We start from the raw sequence: 16,245 nt of genomic DNA on the forward strand, positions 1-16,245 counted from the left end.
TGCTGCTTGCATGGTATTCAGAGATGAGACCATCTGAAGACCCTGAGTAATCTTTTCCATCAATAGGATGGCCTGAGGATACAGAGGTTGGTGACAATATCTGATAGACCCTCACTTTCATCCTGAAATAAAGACTGGAGTATCACTGAGACCTTGCCATTTGAAGTGCAGCTCAGGCAACAGCAGCCACTTCTGATTTTTCTCTCTTTACTTGGGGATAGCTGGGAAGAAAGAAGAAGTCAGGTTTATCTGTGGGACAAGATTTCCTTTCAGACTTCTCCTCCGTTGTACCTGTGAAATAAAGGACAGGTCAGTTAGTAACTGCATTATATGACAAACACAATTTTTTAGAGTCAATCTGTACCACTAATTTTTATGAAGATTTTAATCCTCCTAAAGGATTAAAGGAAGAAAGTTTAGTTATTTACTTAGCTACCCTGTGTGCCTCCTGGGTAAAAATGTGTTAAAAAAAAAATAGGAGGTGAGGCTCCAGCAGCTCATGGTGGAAGAGCAAAGGCTTTAGAACTACTTAACTCTGGAATTATCCATTCTTGCGATTCTCTGTCTAATCTGCAAAGGGTTGGGGGTTGGTTAAAATAAAAGAAAACAAAGAAGCTTGTTAGGTTGTTGTAATATTAATATCATGAGTCCATTGTCTTATAAAAAAATAAAATCAAGTGATGATCCCACAAATGAGAAAAATTGTTACTTTTGAATTAGATATTTTTAGAAAACATGCATATAAAAAGTTAAGCTTGTTTGGTTTCAAAATTTAGATCAAGAGGTGTCTAAATTTGTCAGAGAGGAAGCAAGATGGTGGAGTAGAAGTACCTAAGCTCACCTCTTCTCATGAAAACATCAAAATCACAACTAACTGCTGAAAAACCATCAACAAAAAACCTGGAATCTACCAAAAAGATACTCTACTTTCATTTCAAAGACAAAAAAGCCACAATGAGACAGTAGGAGGGGTGCATCTGTGATACAATCAAATACCATACTTTCCACAAACTGGAAAATAATTAAATCACAGAGGTTTTCCCACAGGAGTGAGAGTTCTGAGCCCCACATCAGGCATCCCAGCCTGGGGGTCTGGCATCAGGAGGAGGATCCCCAAGAGCATTTGGCTTTGAATGCAAATGGGATTTGATCACAGCAACTCCACAGGACTGGGGGAAACAGAAACTCAACTCTTGGAGGGCAAACGCAAGGTCTTGTGTGCACCAGGACCCCAGGGGAAAAAAGCAATGACTTCATAGGAACCTGGGCCAGACCTACTAGCTGGCCTTGGAGGGTCTTCTGGGGAGGTGGGGAAGGCTGTGGCTCACTGTGGGGACAAGGACACTGGTGGCAGAGGTACTGGGAGATATTCATGGACATGAGCTCTCCTGGAGGCTGCCATTTTGACACCAAGTCCTGGTACCACCCAACAGCCCGTAGGCTCCAGTGCTGGGATGTCTCAGGTCAAACAAACAATGGGGCAGGAACAAAGCCCCACTGATCAGCACACAGGCTGCCTAACGTCTTCCTGAGACCACAGCCCCCTCTAAACACACCCCTTGACACAGCCCTGGCCACCAGAGGGACAAGACCCAACTCCATTGACCAGAGGATAGGCACTGGTCCCTCCCACAAGGAAACCTGCCCAAGCCTCTTAGAACAGACTCAGTCACCAGGGAGCAGACATCAGAAGCAAGAGGAACTACAGTCCTACAGCCTACAGAATGGAGACTGCAAACTGAAAGCTAGACAAAATGAGATGGTAGAGGAATATGTTCCAGATGAAAGAACAAGATAAAACCTCAGAAGAACAACTAAGTGAAGTGGAGACAGGCAACATACCCACCCAAAAATTCAGAGTAATGATAGTAAAGATCATGCCAGATCTCGAAAAAGAATGGAGGAGTAGACCAAAAAGATACAAGAAATGTTTAACAAAGAGCTAGAAGACATAAAGAAAAAACAAACAGATTTGAACAATACAATAACTGCAATGAAAAATACACCAGAAGGAATCAATAGCAGAATAAATGAGGCAGAAAAAATGGATTAGTGAGCTACAAGACAGACTGGTGGAAATCACTGTCACAGAACAGAATAATAATAAAAAAAAAAGAATGAAAAGAAATGAGGACAGTTTAAGACATCTAGGAGAACATTAAATGCACAGACATTAACATTATAGGTGTCCCACAAGGAGAAAAGAGAAAGAAAGGGCCAGAAAAGCTATTTTAAGAGATAATAGCTGAAAACATCCCTAATATGTGAAACAGTCAGCCAAGTCCAGGAAGTGCAGAGAGTCCCAGGCAGGATAAACCCAAGGAGGAGCACAGTGAGACATATATCAATCGAATTGACAAAAATTAAAGAAAGATAGAAAATATTAAAAGCAACAAGAAAAAAGCAACAAATAACATACAAGGGGATCCCCATAAGTTTCTACAGCAGAAACTCTGTAGACCAGAAGAGAGTGGCATGATATAGTTAAACCTATATATAGGTTTAAAGGGAAAAAACTATAACCAAGAAAACTCTACCCAGCAAGGCTCTTGTTCAGATATGATGGAGAAATCAAGCTTTACAGACAAGCAAAAGGTAAGAGAATTCAGCACCACCAAACCAGCTTTATAACCAATGCTAAAGGAACTTCTCTAGGCAGAAAAGAAAAGGCCACAACTAGAAACAAGAAAATTACAAGTGGAAAAGCTCACCATTAAAGGCAAACGTACAGTAAAGGTAGGAAATCATACACACACAAATATGATATCAAAACGAGCAATCATAAGAGGAGAGGACAAGTGCAGAATATTGGAAATGCATCTGAAATTTAAGAGACCAGTAACTTAAAACAATCTTGTTTATATAGAGACTGCTATATCAAAACCTGATGATAACTGCAAACCAAAAATCTACAATAGATATACAAACAAAAAAGAAAAAGGAATCCAAACACAACACTAAAGATAGTCTTTAAATCACCAGAGAAGAGACCAAAAGAGGAAGGGAAGAAAAAAGACCTACAAAAGTAAATCCAAAACAATTAACAAAATGGCAACAGGAACATACATTTCGATAATTACCTTAAACATAAATGGATTAAATGCTTCAGCCAGAGAACTTAGACTGGTTGAATGGATAGGAAAACAAGACTCAAAAATATGCATTCTATAAGAGACCCACTTCAGATCTAGGGACACATACAGACTGAAAGTGAGGGGATAGAAAGAGATATTCCATGCAAATGGAAATCAAAAGAAAGCTAGAGTAGCAATACTCATATCAGACAAAATAGACTTTAAAATAGAGACTGCTATAAGAGACAAAGAAGGACACTACATAATGATCAAGGGATCAGTCCAAGAGAAGACATAACAATTGTAAATATAGATGCACCCAACATAGGAACACCTCAATATATATGGCAAATGCTAACAGCCATAAAAGGAGAAATCAACAGTAACAAAATAATAGTGGGTTGGGGGACTTCCCTGGTGGTTCAGTAGTAAAGAATCTGCCTTCCAATCCAGGGGACAGAGGTTCAAGCCCTGGTTGGGGAACTAGGATCCCACATGCTGCAGGGCAGCTAAGCCCACATGCCACAACTACTGAGGTAGCGTGCCTTAACTAGAGAGCCTGTGTGCTGCAAACTACAGAGCTCACATGCTCTGGAGCCTGTGCACCACAAGTAGAGAAGAGAAAACCCGCATGCCACAACTAGAGAGAAGCCCACACGCCGCAACAAAAGACCCCGCATGCCTCAGCGAACTAAGCGCAACTAACCTCAGCGCAACTAAGACCCAATGCAGCCAAAAAATAAATAAATGAATAAATAAATAAACAATAGTGGGGGACTTTAACACCCCACTTTCATCAATGAACAGATCATCCAGACAGAAAATCAATAAAGAAACACAGGCCTTAAATGACACATTAGAACAGATAGACTTAATTGATATTTATAGAGCATTCCATCCAAATGCAGCAGAATACACATTCTTTTCAAGTGCACATGGAATATTCTCCTGGATAGATCACATGCTGGGCCATAAAAACGCCTTCATAGATTTAAGAAAATTGAAATAATATTGAGCATCTTTTCCAACCACAACACTTTGAGACTAGAAATCAACCACAAGAAAAAAAGTACAAAAAAAAAATAACACAGGTGGAGGCTAAACAATATGCTACCAAACAACAAATGGATCACTGAAAAAATCAAAGAAGAAATAAAAAAATGCCCAGAGACAAATAAAAATGAAAACATGATGATCCAAAACTTATGAGACACAGCAAAAGAAGTTCTAAGAGGAAAGTTTATAGCAATAAAATTGTACCCCACAAAAGAAGAAAAATCTTAAATAACCTAACCTTACACGTAAAGCAACTGGAGAAAGAAGAACAAACAAAACCCAAAGTTAGTAAAAGGACAGAAATCATAAAGACCAGAGCAGAAATAAATGAAATAGAAATGAAGAAAAGAATAGAAAAGATCAATGAAACTAAAAACTGGTTCTTTAAAAAGATAAACAAAATTGATAAAGCTTTAGCCAGACCCGTCAAGAAAAAGAGGGAGAGGACTCAAATCAATAAAATTAGAAATGAAAAAGGAGAAGTTACAATGGACACCACAGAAATACAAAGGATCATAAGAGACTAGTACCAGCAACTATATGCCAATAAAATGGACAACCTAGGAGAAATGGACAAATTCTTAGAAAGGTAAATCTCCCAAGACTGAACCAGGAAGAAATAGGAAGTATGAACAGACCAATCACAGGTACTGAAATTGCAACTGTGATTTAAAAACTTCCAACAAACAAAAGTCCAAGAACGATGGCTTCAGAGGTGAATTCTATCAAACATTTAGAGAAGAGTTAACACCTATCCTTCTGAAACTATTCCAAAAAATCTCAGAGGAAGGAACACTCCCAAACTCATTCTATGAGTCACCATCACCCTGATACCAAAACCAGACAAAGTTACCGCAAGAAAAGAAAATTACAGGCCAATATCACTGATGAACATACGTGCGAAAATCCTCAACAAAATACTAGCAAAGTGAATCCAACAATACATTAAAAGGATCATACACCATGATCAAGTGAGATTTATTCCAGGGATGCAAGGATTTTTCAATATCTGCAAATTGAACATTGTGATACACCACATTAACAAAATGAAGAATAAAATCCATATGATCATCTCAGTAGATGCAGAAAAAACTTTTGACAAAATTCAACACCCATTCATGATAAAAACTCTCCAGAAAGAGGCATAGAGGGAAACTACCTCAACATAATAAAGGCCATATATGACAGACCCACAGCTAACATTGTGCCTAAAGATGAAAAGCTGAAATCATTTCCTCTAAGATCAGGAACAAGACAAGGATGTCCACTCTCTCCACTTTTATTCAACATAGTTTTGGAAGCCCTAGCTAAAAATAAACTCAAAACAGATTAAAGGCCTACATGTAAGGTTGTATACCATAAAACTGTTAGAGGAGTATGTAGGCGAACCAACTTTGACATAAATCACCACAGTATCTTTTTTGATCCACCTCCTAGAGTAATGGAAAAAAAACAAAAAATAAACAAATGAGACAATTAAACTCAAATGCTTTTGCACAGCAAATGAAACCATAAATAAAATGATAAGATGAACACAGAATGGGAAAAAATATTTGCAAACAGTGTGACTGACAATGGATTAATCTCCAAAATTTACAAACAGCTCATGCGGCTCAATATCAAAAAATTAAACAAACCAATCAAAAAATGGGCAGAAGACCTAAATAGACATTTCTCCACAGAAGACATAATGATGGCCAAGAGGCACATGAAAAGATGCTCAACATCACTAATTATTAGAGAAATGCAAATCAAAACTACAGTGAGATATCACCTCACACCAGTCAGAATGGACATCATCAAAAAGTCTACAAACAATAACTGCTGGAGAGGGCGTGGAGAAAAGGGAACTCTCCTACACTGTTGGTGGGAATGTAACTTTGTTACAGCCACTATGGAGAACAGTCTGAATGTTCCTTAAGAAACTAAAAATAGAGCTACCATATGACCCAGCAATCCCACTCCTGGGCATATATCCCAAGAAAAACATGGTCCAAAAGGATACATGCACCCCAATGTTCATTGTGGTGCTGTTTACAATAACCAAGACATGGAAGCAACCTAAATATCCATTGAAAGATGAATGAATAAAGATGTAGTACATATATACAATGGAATATTACTCAGCCCTTAAAAAGGAAGAAATAATACCTTTTGCAGCAACATGGATGGACCTGAAGATTATCATACTAAGTGAAGTAAGTCAGATAAAGAAAGAGAAATATCATATGATGTCACTTATATGCAGAATTTAAAAAGAAAGATACCAATGAACTTATTTACAAAACAGAAACAGACTCACATACTTAGAAAACAAACTTATGGTTACCAAATGGGAAAGGTTGTGGGGAGAGAGAAAATAGGAGGTTGGGATTAACATATACACACTACTATCTATAAAATAGATAATCAACCAGGACCTACTGTATAGCACAGGGAAATCTACTCAATACTCTGGAATAACCTATTTGGGAAAAGAATCTGAAAAAGAATAGATATATGTATATGTGTAAGCTAATCACTTTGTTGTACACCTGAAACTAACACAACAATGTAAATCAACTATACTGCAATACAAAATAAAAATTAAAAATAAAAATAGGGCTTCCCTGGTGGCGCAGTGGTTGAGAATCTGCCTGCCAATGCAGGGGACACGGGTTCGAGACCTGATCTGGGAAGATCCCACATGCCGCGGAGCAACTAGGCCCGTGAGCCACAACTACTGAGCCTGCGCATCTGGAGTTTGTGCTCCGCAATAAGAGAGGCTGTGACAGTGAGAAGCCCGCTCATCACAATGAAGAATGGCCCCCACTCGCTGCAACTAGAGAAAGCCCTCACACAGAAAGAAAGACTCAACACAGCCAAAAATAAATAAATAAATAAATAAATTTAAAAAAATATGTCAACTTAATTAGAAAAGTAATTTGTTAAATTTAAATAAATAAATAAATAAATAAATAAAAATAAGGGAATTCCCTGGTGGTCCAGTGGTTAGGTCTCTGTGCTTCCACTGCATGGGTCACAGGTTTGATCCCTGGTTGGGTAACTAAGTTCCCACATGCCATGTGGTGTGGCCAAAAAATAAAAATAATAAAAATAAAAATTACTATATATTAGATCTTCCTCTTAATTTTTGATCAATTTTAATAACTAGATAAATGACCACATTTTAAGTTAGGCTTATATAAACTTCCTAGAACTAGTAGAAGAGTTTTAAGGTTTGAGTTTTTTAGGCTGTTTGGTTTAAGAGAATGAGCATGAAATTTGGAGTAAAATGTTGGCCTCAGGTTATCACTTAATTTTATGTGATCTTGGCAAGTCACTTAACCTCCCTTCTGGCTCCACTTTTTTCCAATTCTACAATGGGTATAACACTTTGTGTGATTTTTGTGAAAATCAAAAGAATCATTTATAAAAATACTATGTAAACTGTAAAGTTTTGTGTTAGTTTTCCTACTAATATTGGGGTGGCCCAAAAGTTTCTTCGGGGTTTTCTGTAAGACTTTACTTTTTGGCCAACCCAGTATGTGGAAAGCATTCTCCTTGACTTGGCTGGTAAGCCAGAAACTTACTGATGTCTTGGCTCCTTCAGGCAGGTACAATAATGTTAGGAAGCAAGGATGGCTACACAGCCCTCAGATATGTCATGTCATACTGCCTAGCTTTTAAAATTAGTCAGTGAACCTAAGTCTGACATTAGCTCTCAGAAAGTTTTACTTTTTCAGGCTCAGAGGTCTTGTTTGATTTTTCTGTCTGTCCAGGAAATTCATGATTTCCATCTCACTAAGATAAAACACATGCATCCTGGAATATTTGTAAACCAAGTAGGAACTGAGATAATTTTAGACCCAGAAATAAGAAACAATCCAAACAGAAATGGGATACACTATGGAATTCTAAGTACTAACTCACTCTTTCATGTTGAACATGGCTTCCCTTCTTCTTTCCTGGAATGCCATCTGAAAAGTCCCTTTGTGCCTCTGAACCAATTAGTGGAAGAAATCTTAGACTAGTGGGGCTTGGTACCTAGAAGCCATAAACAAGGAGTTAGACATACTTAAAGTGCTAACTTCTGTAATGTGAATTCAAGGGTGGGGGATAGGGAGTGGGAAGATTCAACTGCTTTAAAATATACCCACCTTCCCAGGAGCCCACTATTAATTCTGATACTTTACCCTTAGCATCATCTGTAGTTTAAGTGTTTGATACCTGTAATAGGTATCAACATGTTCTTGGGAAAGAGAATTAACATTTTAAGAAACAATAGGTTAAGATTAAGTTGTAATATTTTGTCTTTGGTTTATTATTCTTGGTTAATTCTTTAATTTAACAGGTTATCTGGGTTGGAGACTTGAAGGATGAATAGGGATTTGGAGGGAAACAAGTGGTGGATGAGTTATGGGCAGAGGGGCAGCACAGGCAAAGTCACAGAAGAGGAAAGAACAGTGATGCTTAAGGAATGGTAAGTAATTTAGCATAGCTGGAGTACAGGGTACGTGGGAGAATGTGGTGGAAAGTGGGGTTATACAGTTCAGGCAGAGATCAGATCATGAGAGGTTTGTATGCCAGGCTAAAGGCATCTGGATTTTATCCTCTAGGTGATGAAGAGCCAGGGTAAAGTTTGAAATAGTTTTCTGTAGTATTGTTTAGTGTGGAATGACAGAGACAAGTGGTCAAGGCCATTGACAAACAGAACTGAAGACTTCTCTGGGATCGGACACAACATGTTTATGGAAGCATCATTCTGCTTGGTTATGTGATTTTCTCCAACCTTGCTTTTTAGCCCAGGGTCAGGGATGAGATGTCAGATTCCCTATTGTTCTGTAACCACTCTACTCTTAGATACCTCCAACTCACCCTATATATAGGCAGAGAACCAAAAACAATCCCTGCCTCTCTGTTTTCAGTCATGAAACCTTCCAAGGCATGTCTTCGAATCTGCAAAGCAGAGGAGTGAATGTTTAAGCAAAAGGGCACATTACATCAGTGGCAAAATTCCTGGATTCAAATTCTGTCACTTACTAGCTGCATGATCTTAAGCAAATTCTTTCCCTGTTGATGAGTTATGAGGATCAAATGCACATAGTGATGTGCTACTTAAATGTGAGTTAGTGCTATTGTTTTATTATTACTAATAACAATATGTCAAAAAGAAATTAACAGAAAAGAAGTGAATTGATAAATATTACACAATTGAGATTGAAAAGGAATGGGCAAAACAAAATTGCTAGTAGAAATCAGAGATTCCTTAGTAAAAGGTATTTTACCTCAAGCATTAACTCTTTGTTATTTTACCAACAAACTGAGAAGATAAAGGTGTGGTAAGAAGAGGGCATTCAGTTGTTTCAAGAGCTTTAAAACATTTCTAAAGACTTCCCCAAATTTATTTAATATTTCAGTTAAATTACTTAAAAATTTATCTCTTCAAATTGGAAGAAAATATTAAAAGTGAATACCAATCTTTATTTTTAGGTTGTGCTATTCAACAAAATTGAGGAATTTTTATATGCTATACATGTATCTTTGCCCATAAAGAGCTTATGATTTATTGGTGGAGGTGAGAAGCAAGAGTAAGTATACCAATAATTCTAGTTCAGTGTAGAACATGGTAAGTGAACATGTTATGAGACACAAAGCAAGAAGAGATTGGGGCCTTTGGGAAAAGTGGAATTAACATTTATTGAGTACCTACGATGTACCTCATATATATTTTCTCATTTAATCCTCACAAGAACTCTTTGAAGGATTAGATTATTAGTTATTAGAGAAAATAACATCTAAGATTAAACCTAAGTCTGTTACATTCCACAGCCAGTCCCTTTCCTGCCTGTCAGCCTGTCCTCTGGGAGAAACTGAGTTCCATTTGGACAGAAAGCTAGGGTTTATAAAAATTGTTTCATTTGGAAAGTGTTAAATATTTATTAAACATGAAGTTGATGCTGTGAAAGAATAATGACATAATGAACACTGCTCTGTTTTACAAATTGGAACAATACCCTCAACTTTGAGGTTTTCAGTGTGCCATTCCCAGTTCTTTTCATCTGCTCTCAAACATAATCTGAATGTTATATTCTTAATTCTCTTGCTTTTATTTATACAATTTTACCTTTTATGCTTTTTGCCAAAACAATATTTTATTTAGTTTTTCCTCTCCTCTATTTTTATCTAAATGAAATCGCTATATATGTATTCTTATGCAAAACTTTTCTCATTCAATAGTATGTCTCAAACACTCATTTGTGTAGGTGAGTGCTATTCTAGTTCATTTAGTTTTACTGTGCCATAGTATTTCAATTTATAAATATGCCATAATTTAGTTACCAGTTATACTGTTGATGAGCATTTAGGCTGCTTTCAGGTTTTTGCTGTTACAAACAATACTGCTCTGAGCTCTCTTGTTCCTGCCTCCCAAACACATGCTCAAGAATTTCTACTCAGCAGAGTATGCTTATTTTCAACTTTACTAGATAATGCCTGTCACATAATTTTCCAAAGTGATTCTAGCAGTTTACACTATTTCCACTAGCAGATTATTGTTCTGATTCTTCCAAATGCACACCAATTGTCAGACTTTTTGATATTTGCCAAGTTGGTGGCTGTAAAATGCTATCTTATAATATTATTGATGTGCATTTCCATGATTACTAATGAGGCTGAGCATCTTTTCATGTATTTATTGGTAATTTTTTTTCCTTTTGTGAAGCATCTATTCAAGTATTTGACTCTTTTTTAAATTGGACTACCTTTTCTACTTACTGATTTTTTCCTATTCTGGATACTAATACATAGTCAGTTACAGAGTAGGATGGACTTTGACAGAGAGAGATCATGGATATGGCAAGGGTACACCAGGTGGACTATAGGGATAGAATACTGAGAAAAATGTTCAGGAAAACAACAATTAGTCTGATTTACAGAGGGTTGGGCAACTGTAGGTTAGAAATGGGAGATAAGTTTGGTTTGTATTGTTGAAAATCTTGAGGAAATCCATTTTAATTAATTAATGCCAGACCTTAGCCTAAAGACTCATGCTATATCCGTTTTTTAGAAATTTTAGAAATTGAAATAGAATAAATAACAGTGTACATTTCTCTCCTGTTTCTGCATGGAAGAAAAGTGTGTCTATCTGTGATAAGCAGAATAATGGTAACCGAAGATATTCGCACCCTACTCCTCTCACCTGGAATCTGTGAATATATTGCCTCACTTGGCGAAAGAGACTTTGCAGATGTGGCTAAGGTTAAGAACCTTGTGATGGATTATCCAGGTGGGCCCAATCTAGTCACAGGAATTTTTAAAAGCAGAGAATATTTCCCACTGGTCAGAGAGACATGTGACCACAGAAGAATGGGCAGAGAGTTGCAACATTTCTGGCTTTGAAGATGAAGGAAGGGGACCACAAACTAAGGAGTATGAGATTCTCCCCTAGAGCCTCCAGAAAGGAAACAGCTCTGGCAACACCAGTAAAACCAGAGTCAGACTTTTGATCTACAGAACTGTGAAATAACTAATTTGTATTGTTTAAGCCACCAAGTTTGCAGGGATATGTAACAGCAGCGATAGAAAACGAATACACTGGGCACATCTAAATTCAAAAAAGCAAAAGCAAAAGTTTTTGTTTGTTTGTTTTTTAAGGTTACCTTGGGAGAAGAAAGAGAGTTAAAATACTTAAAATCATGTTCCACTTCAAAGGTCTTAGGAGGTGTACGCTTGAAGAGCAAAGACATCGAGCTCATTTTTTCCCATCTGCATATAAAGATACACATACACACATACACACAAAAACAGTTAAGGACATGCCCACGCCTTTTATTTTTTGCCTAATCAGCAAGTATCCATCATGTACTTCTTTGTCTGGGCCTCCAAATTCTCTTGGCTCCCATGGCACCAGTCCTAACCATGTGACCTTTGCACTTAACTCTTATTCCACTTGGCTTCCCAGATTTCCCTCCAAAGAAACCACAGAGATGTCTACTAAACCTGAACATTCCATGTAGTTAAATTCATTAATAGCCATTGGGGGGGGAAAAAGAACAGTATAGTAAGGATGAGGAAATCTCTGGTATAAAACCAAAGTTTGATTTTTTTTTGTGACTCAGGTCAGCTCCCACTATAGTTAAAACTTACTTATGCATATATTTTAAAAGTTATAACCAAGTATCAAAACATTTTTTAAAGATAATAAGTAGTATGTTCTAAAATGCAGTACTTGTACAGAAGAAGGCCTGATTTGCTACACACAAGACATAATTATTTACTTATAACAAAATGTGAACACATATCCTACTTTAAGCTATCCCAAATATATCATATCATTTCAAACTTCTGTATCTATCATTTATATCTCTTGCGTCTGCTTGTAATGTTCTCCACTAGTCATTCTTTTTTTGTTCCACAATATCTTTTGAGTGCCTACTTTGTACTAAGTACTGAACTAAGAACTGGGTATATAAAGATGTATAAAACATGGTTCTTGTCCTCAAGGAACTCAGAGAATAATGAAGGAATGCATATTAACAAAATTAGAATATAGTGTTTTCAGTACTAAGATACATGGATGCTCAAGGCTCAGCAATTACCCGAGGAGATTGATCAACTTTGCTTGGTGAACTTTATCATATCCTGATGAGTCTTGGCTCTACTATACCACCTCTTACATTTTAGCCAGACTTCTTCCCCAGTGTTAGTTAGTATGATAACTGCCCAGCTAAGGCAAGCCTTGAACACTGCAGTGGGATTTTGGCAGTCATTTGGAACCCTTGTTAATTGTTCCCAAACTGTTCCTGTTTTGCACCACATTCTGTGTGGTTTGTGACTCAGCTTCAATTCCTATTTACAGCCATTCTACCAACTTTTGGACTAGATGACGGCATTGTGTCTCCCCAGCTTTGACCCACTTAGGATTTCCCTAAAAGACCTTATTTAAGACAGTCCTCTCGGATTCTTCACACTTTGGACTCATCTTGTCAGCTATTCCAGCTCTGGTCTGCTGGATATTACCAGTCTAGGCAGTCTGGTCCTGTGAGGGCTAGACATTTAGACATCTATAATCTAGGTCTGAGCTTTGCTGATGTTGAAAGCTCAAATGAGCACCAATCTCTTCCATTATAACAAAGATTCAGCCATGGTCAAAACCAGGACTGAGCTTTGCAAAAGCATAAAACACATTTTGACCAATATTTTTTTCTTTACTGGAGGACTATCCTCCCTCCCCTATGCCTTTAAGCATGCTCAAGTCTCCCCCACAAACAATCAAACACATGAAACAAACTATTCTTCATCCTTACAGCTATTTGACTTCCTTGCAAAGTAATCTATACTGTCATCACCTCATGTCTCTTATTTATTTCTCAACCAAGACAATGTGAATTTTTACCCATCACTCTTTGAAATTTTACTCTCTAGAATCATCAGTGACCTTTCAGCTGACAGACATGCCCAAACCAGTGTTTAGTTCTCTTGTCCTATGTGACCTTCACTGCCACATTCTACAAAGGTGTCCTCTCTACCACTTTTCTTATTCTCTCCTCCCTTGATTTCCATCACACCACTTGTTTATGACTTTCAACATGTTGGCTACTCCTTCTTAATGTTTTCACTGTTTTTTCTTCCTTGGCCTGCTCTTTACAGGCTATTTCTTCCTCAGTTTTCTGTTTTTTTTTTTTCCTCACTCTATACACAGGACATAAGTGACTTTTCCACATTGAAAATACTACTATGCTGATGACACCAAAATCTTTACCTATAAGTCTGACCTCTTTTGGGAGCTCCAAACAGATCTCACTGCTCATTAAATATATCCACTTGGAAGTCCCACAAACACCTCAGACTTAAACCTGTCCAAAACCAAACTTACCACCTTTTTCTTCAGACCTGCTCTTCCCCTTAGGTATTCTGTCACAGTGATTTCCGTAAAGTTAAAAATCCTTATGTTGGCCCATAAAAGTCTTACTGTGCTTTGGCCCCTATAGACTTTTCTCATTTTATTTCCTACTGTATCCTCCCTAATTACTCCCTGGACTCCAAGCCTTGAAAGACTAACATAGTCTTTCACTGTTTAGTGCCTTTGCTTAAGCAATTGCCTCTTTGGTCTTTGTTTGATTAAATCCTATGTATCACAGTATCATGTAGTTTAATTTCATCTTCGGGAAACCAAATGCTCTTACCTTTGCCGGTCAAATACCAGAGGATATTCATATTTTTGCTTCTTCTCTGTGAACTTGCTTTCTTCTTTTATTTCTATGGGATATTCATTAACATCACAAGGCAAAATAACATCACTTGTCTGTGATATTTCAAAGATTCTTCGCTGTCCAAAATATCCACAGTAATGACCATTGAGAGCATGCCAGAGCCTGGGGAAAGGCAAAAGTAGGGAGAAGAACATAACTGGAATTCAGTAGAAGTTATTCTGTTTATTAGATCATTTATGTAGATTTTCACTGGCCCAACAGGTATTTTAAACTTGGGTCCAGGACTCTTCCTATTAAATATATGGAGCTAATCATAACATAAACATTTTTATCAGTTAGAATTCTAATCTACAACAATTTTGGAAATGTCAATTTAAATCTATACTTATGATAATCATTTATTAAACCCAGAAGACAAGAAATAGATTTTTCCCAAAATAACACTTGTTCAACCTCATCATGTTGACTTGTCAGTTGAATTAAGCTGTAGAATGGGTCATATCTCAGCTGTCTACTTTCTGTATCAGCATCAATAGAACCCATGAGAGGAGATAGCTACTAATGGTTTCACTCTTACCAAAATCATCTCAACCTCCATCTACATTTCCTACTATTGTGGAAACACCATACTATTTTTTACAACTGAGTTCTGCAATAAAGTGGGAGAAGAAGTGGTTCTTTATACATATGCATTATGTCACTCCAAGAAGTCCTTCTAAATAGCCCATATGGTTTAAAGTCATACAGAATGTCATTAGCAGGAGTATGTGCTAATACATAAATAAGACAAATAAATTATTGTTTGGCAGATCTTCTGTTTCTGTCTTGATTTCAAGCTTAAAATTGCATATGATGGAAACAATCATAATGTGCCTGCCTCAATGACCCAGAAGAAAAATAATAATCTAAATGAACAACCTAAATGAATTAGATTTAGAGGAGAATAATCGAAATGAATTAAGAGTAGACTCCACAAAGTACAAGTGGTATCCCAGATCAAAGAGGTAGGCACTGAGGAGTAGGTAAAACAGAGGTATCCAGTCAGGAAACCTCACACCTGACAGTGTCCTGAGAATGTACCATTCCTTCCATATTTCAATTCCCCAATGCTACATAGGTGTTTTCATGGACTTCCCAGAGGCTTGACCAAAGTGAAATGGACTAGCCCTTTCAACACAGAAGTTAGAGGGGTAAGGGACTAACTTTAGGACAACCCTAAATTCATTCTGCTGGAGGCAAGGACTGAAGTAACGTTTGGTCTCCTTGTTTTGTGGTGTTTCCTACTCCATGTGAAACTCTCCCAAGTGACTGATCCTATCTCTCAGCCTGAATTTCTGAGCCTCAGATATGGATCCTTAGCCCTTTCTATCCTCTGTCCCAGAGCTAAGCTTTTATTATGCTTTTTCCTATTACAAAATCAACCTTTTTGACAAACAAGAGTTAGAGTGTTAAAACTGCCTACTCCTTTAGAAAGTGACAGCAAGTTTTAGCAGAAGGACTTATTTATGAAGAGAACTGTATTCTGAGATAGCTACTAATAGAGCTAGGTTTTTTGAACTGAGTATTTAGGGATAACTTCACTTGACGGAATTGTAAGAGTAATTTCTCCATACCAAGGATAACTGGTTTGAGCAGGAAATGCTTATAACAACAGAAGTGTGCACACATGTAACATGGGGAGTGTGTGTGTGCGTGTTTGCGCATTACAGTGCCCAAGTAACACTTCTGATGACAGGTAGCTGAAAATAAGCTGGAGCAGAGACTCAAGGGACAGAGTTGTGAAAAACATCTATAATAATTACATGTAATTTTCATGTCAATTCATTTTTTCTACGAATAAAACAACAGATCTCCTCTTTGACAGAGCAAACAGTTCTGTTTGCCCTCAAATAAGATCTTACCCCAAAGATTCACCTTGAACT

The 16,245-nt window shown here is 37.3% G+C and overlaps 1 protein-coding gene across 1 annotated transcript in view; it reads right to left on the minus strand.

The window, feature by feature from the left end:
- Positions 1–207: 207 nt before the first annotated feature.
- Positions 208–16,245, minus strand: part of WDR64 (WD repeat domain 64) — a 149,971-nt gene continuing 133,933 nt past the window's right edge. The window contains exons 24-28 of the mRNA XM_033851972.2: positions 14,297–14,485; positions 11,771–11,876; positions 8,988–9,068; positions 8,043–8,156; positions 208–291 (exon numbers count right to left, since the gene is read on the minus strand). Coding sequence (XP_033707863.1) covers positions 208–291; positions 8,043–8,156; positions 8,988–9,068; positions 11,771–11,876; positions 14,297–14,485 — 574 coding nt within the window. The remainder of the gene's footprint in view (positions 292–8,042; positions 8,157–8,987; positions 9,069–11,770; positions 11,877–14,296; positions 14,486–16,245) is intronic.

The sequence above is a fragment of the Tursiops truncatus genome, chromosome 1, assembly GCF_011762595.2.
Source record: "Tursiops truncatus isolate mTurTru1 chromosome 1, mTurTru1.mat.Y, whole genome shotgun sequence".
NCBI classification, from domain to species: domain Eukaryota; kingdom Metazoa; phylum Chordata; class Mammalia; order Artiodactyla; family Delphinidae; genus Tursiops; species Tursiops truncatus.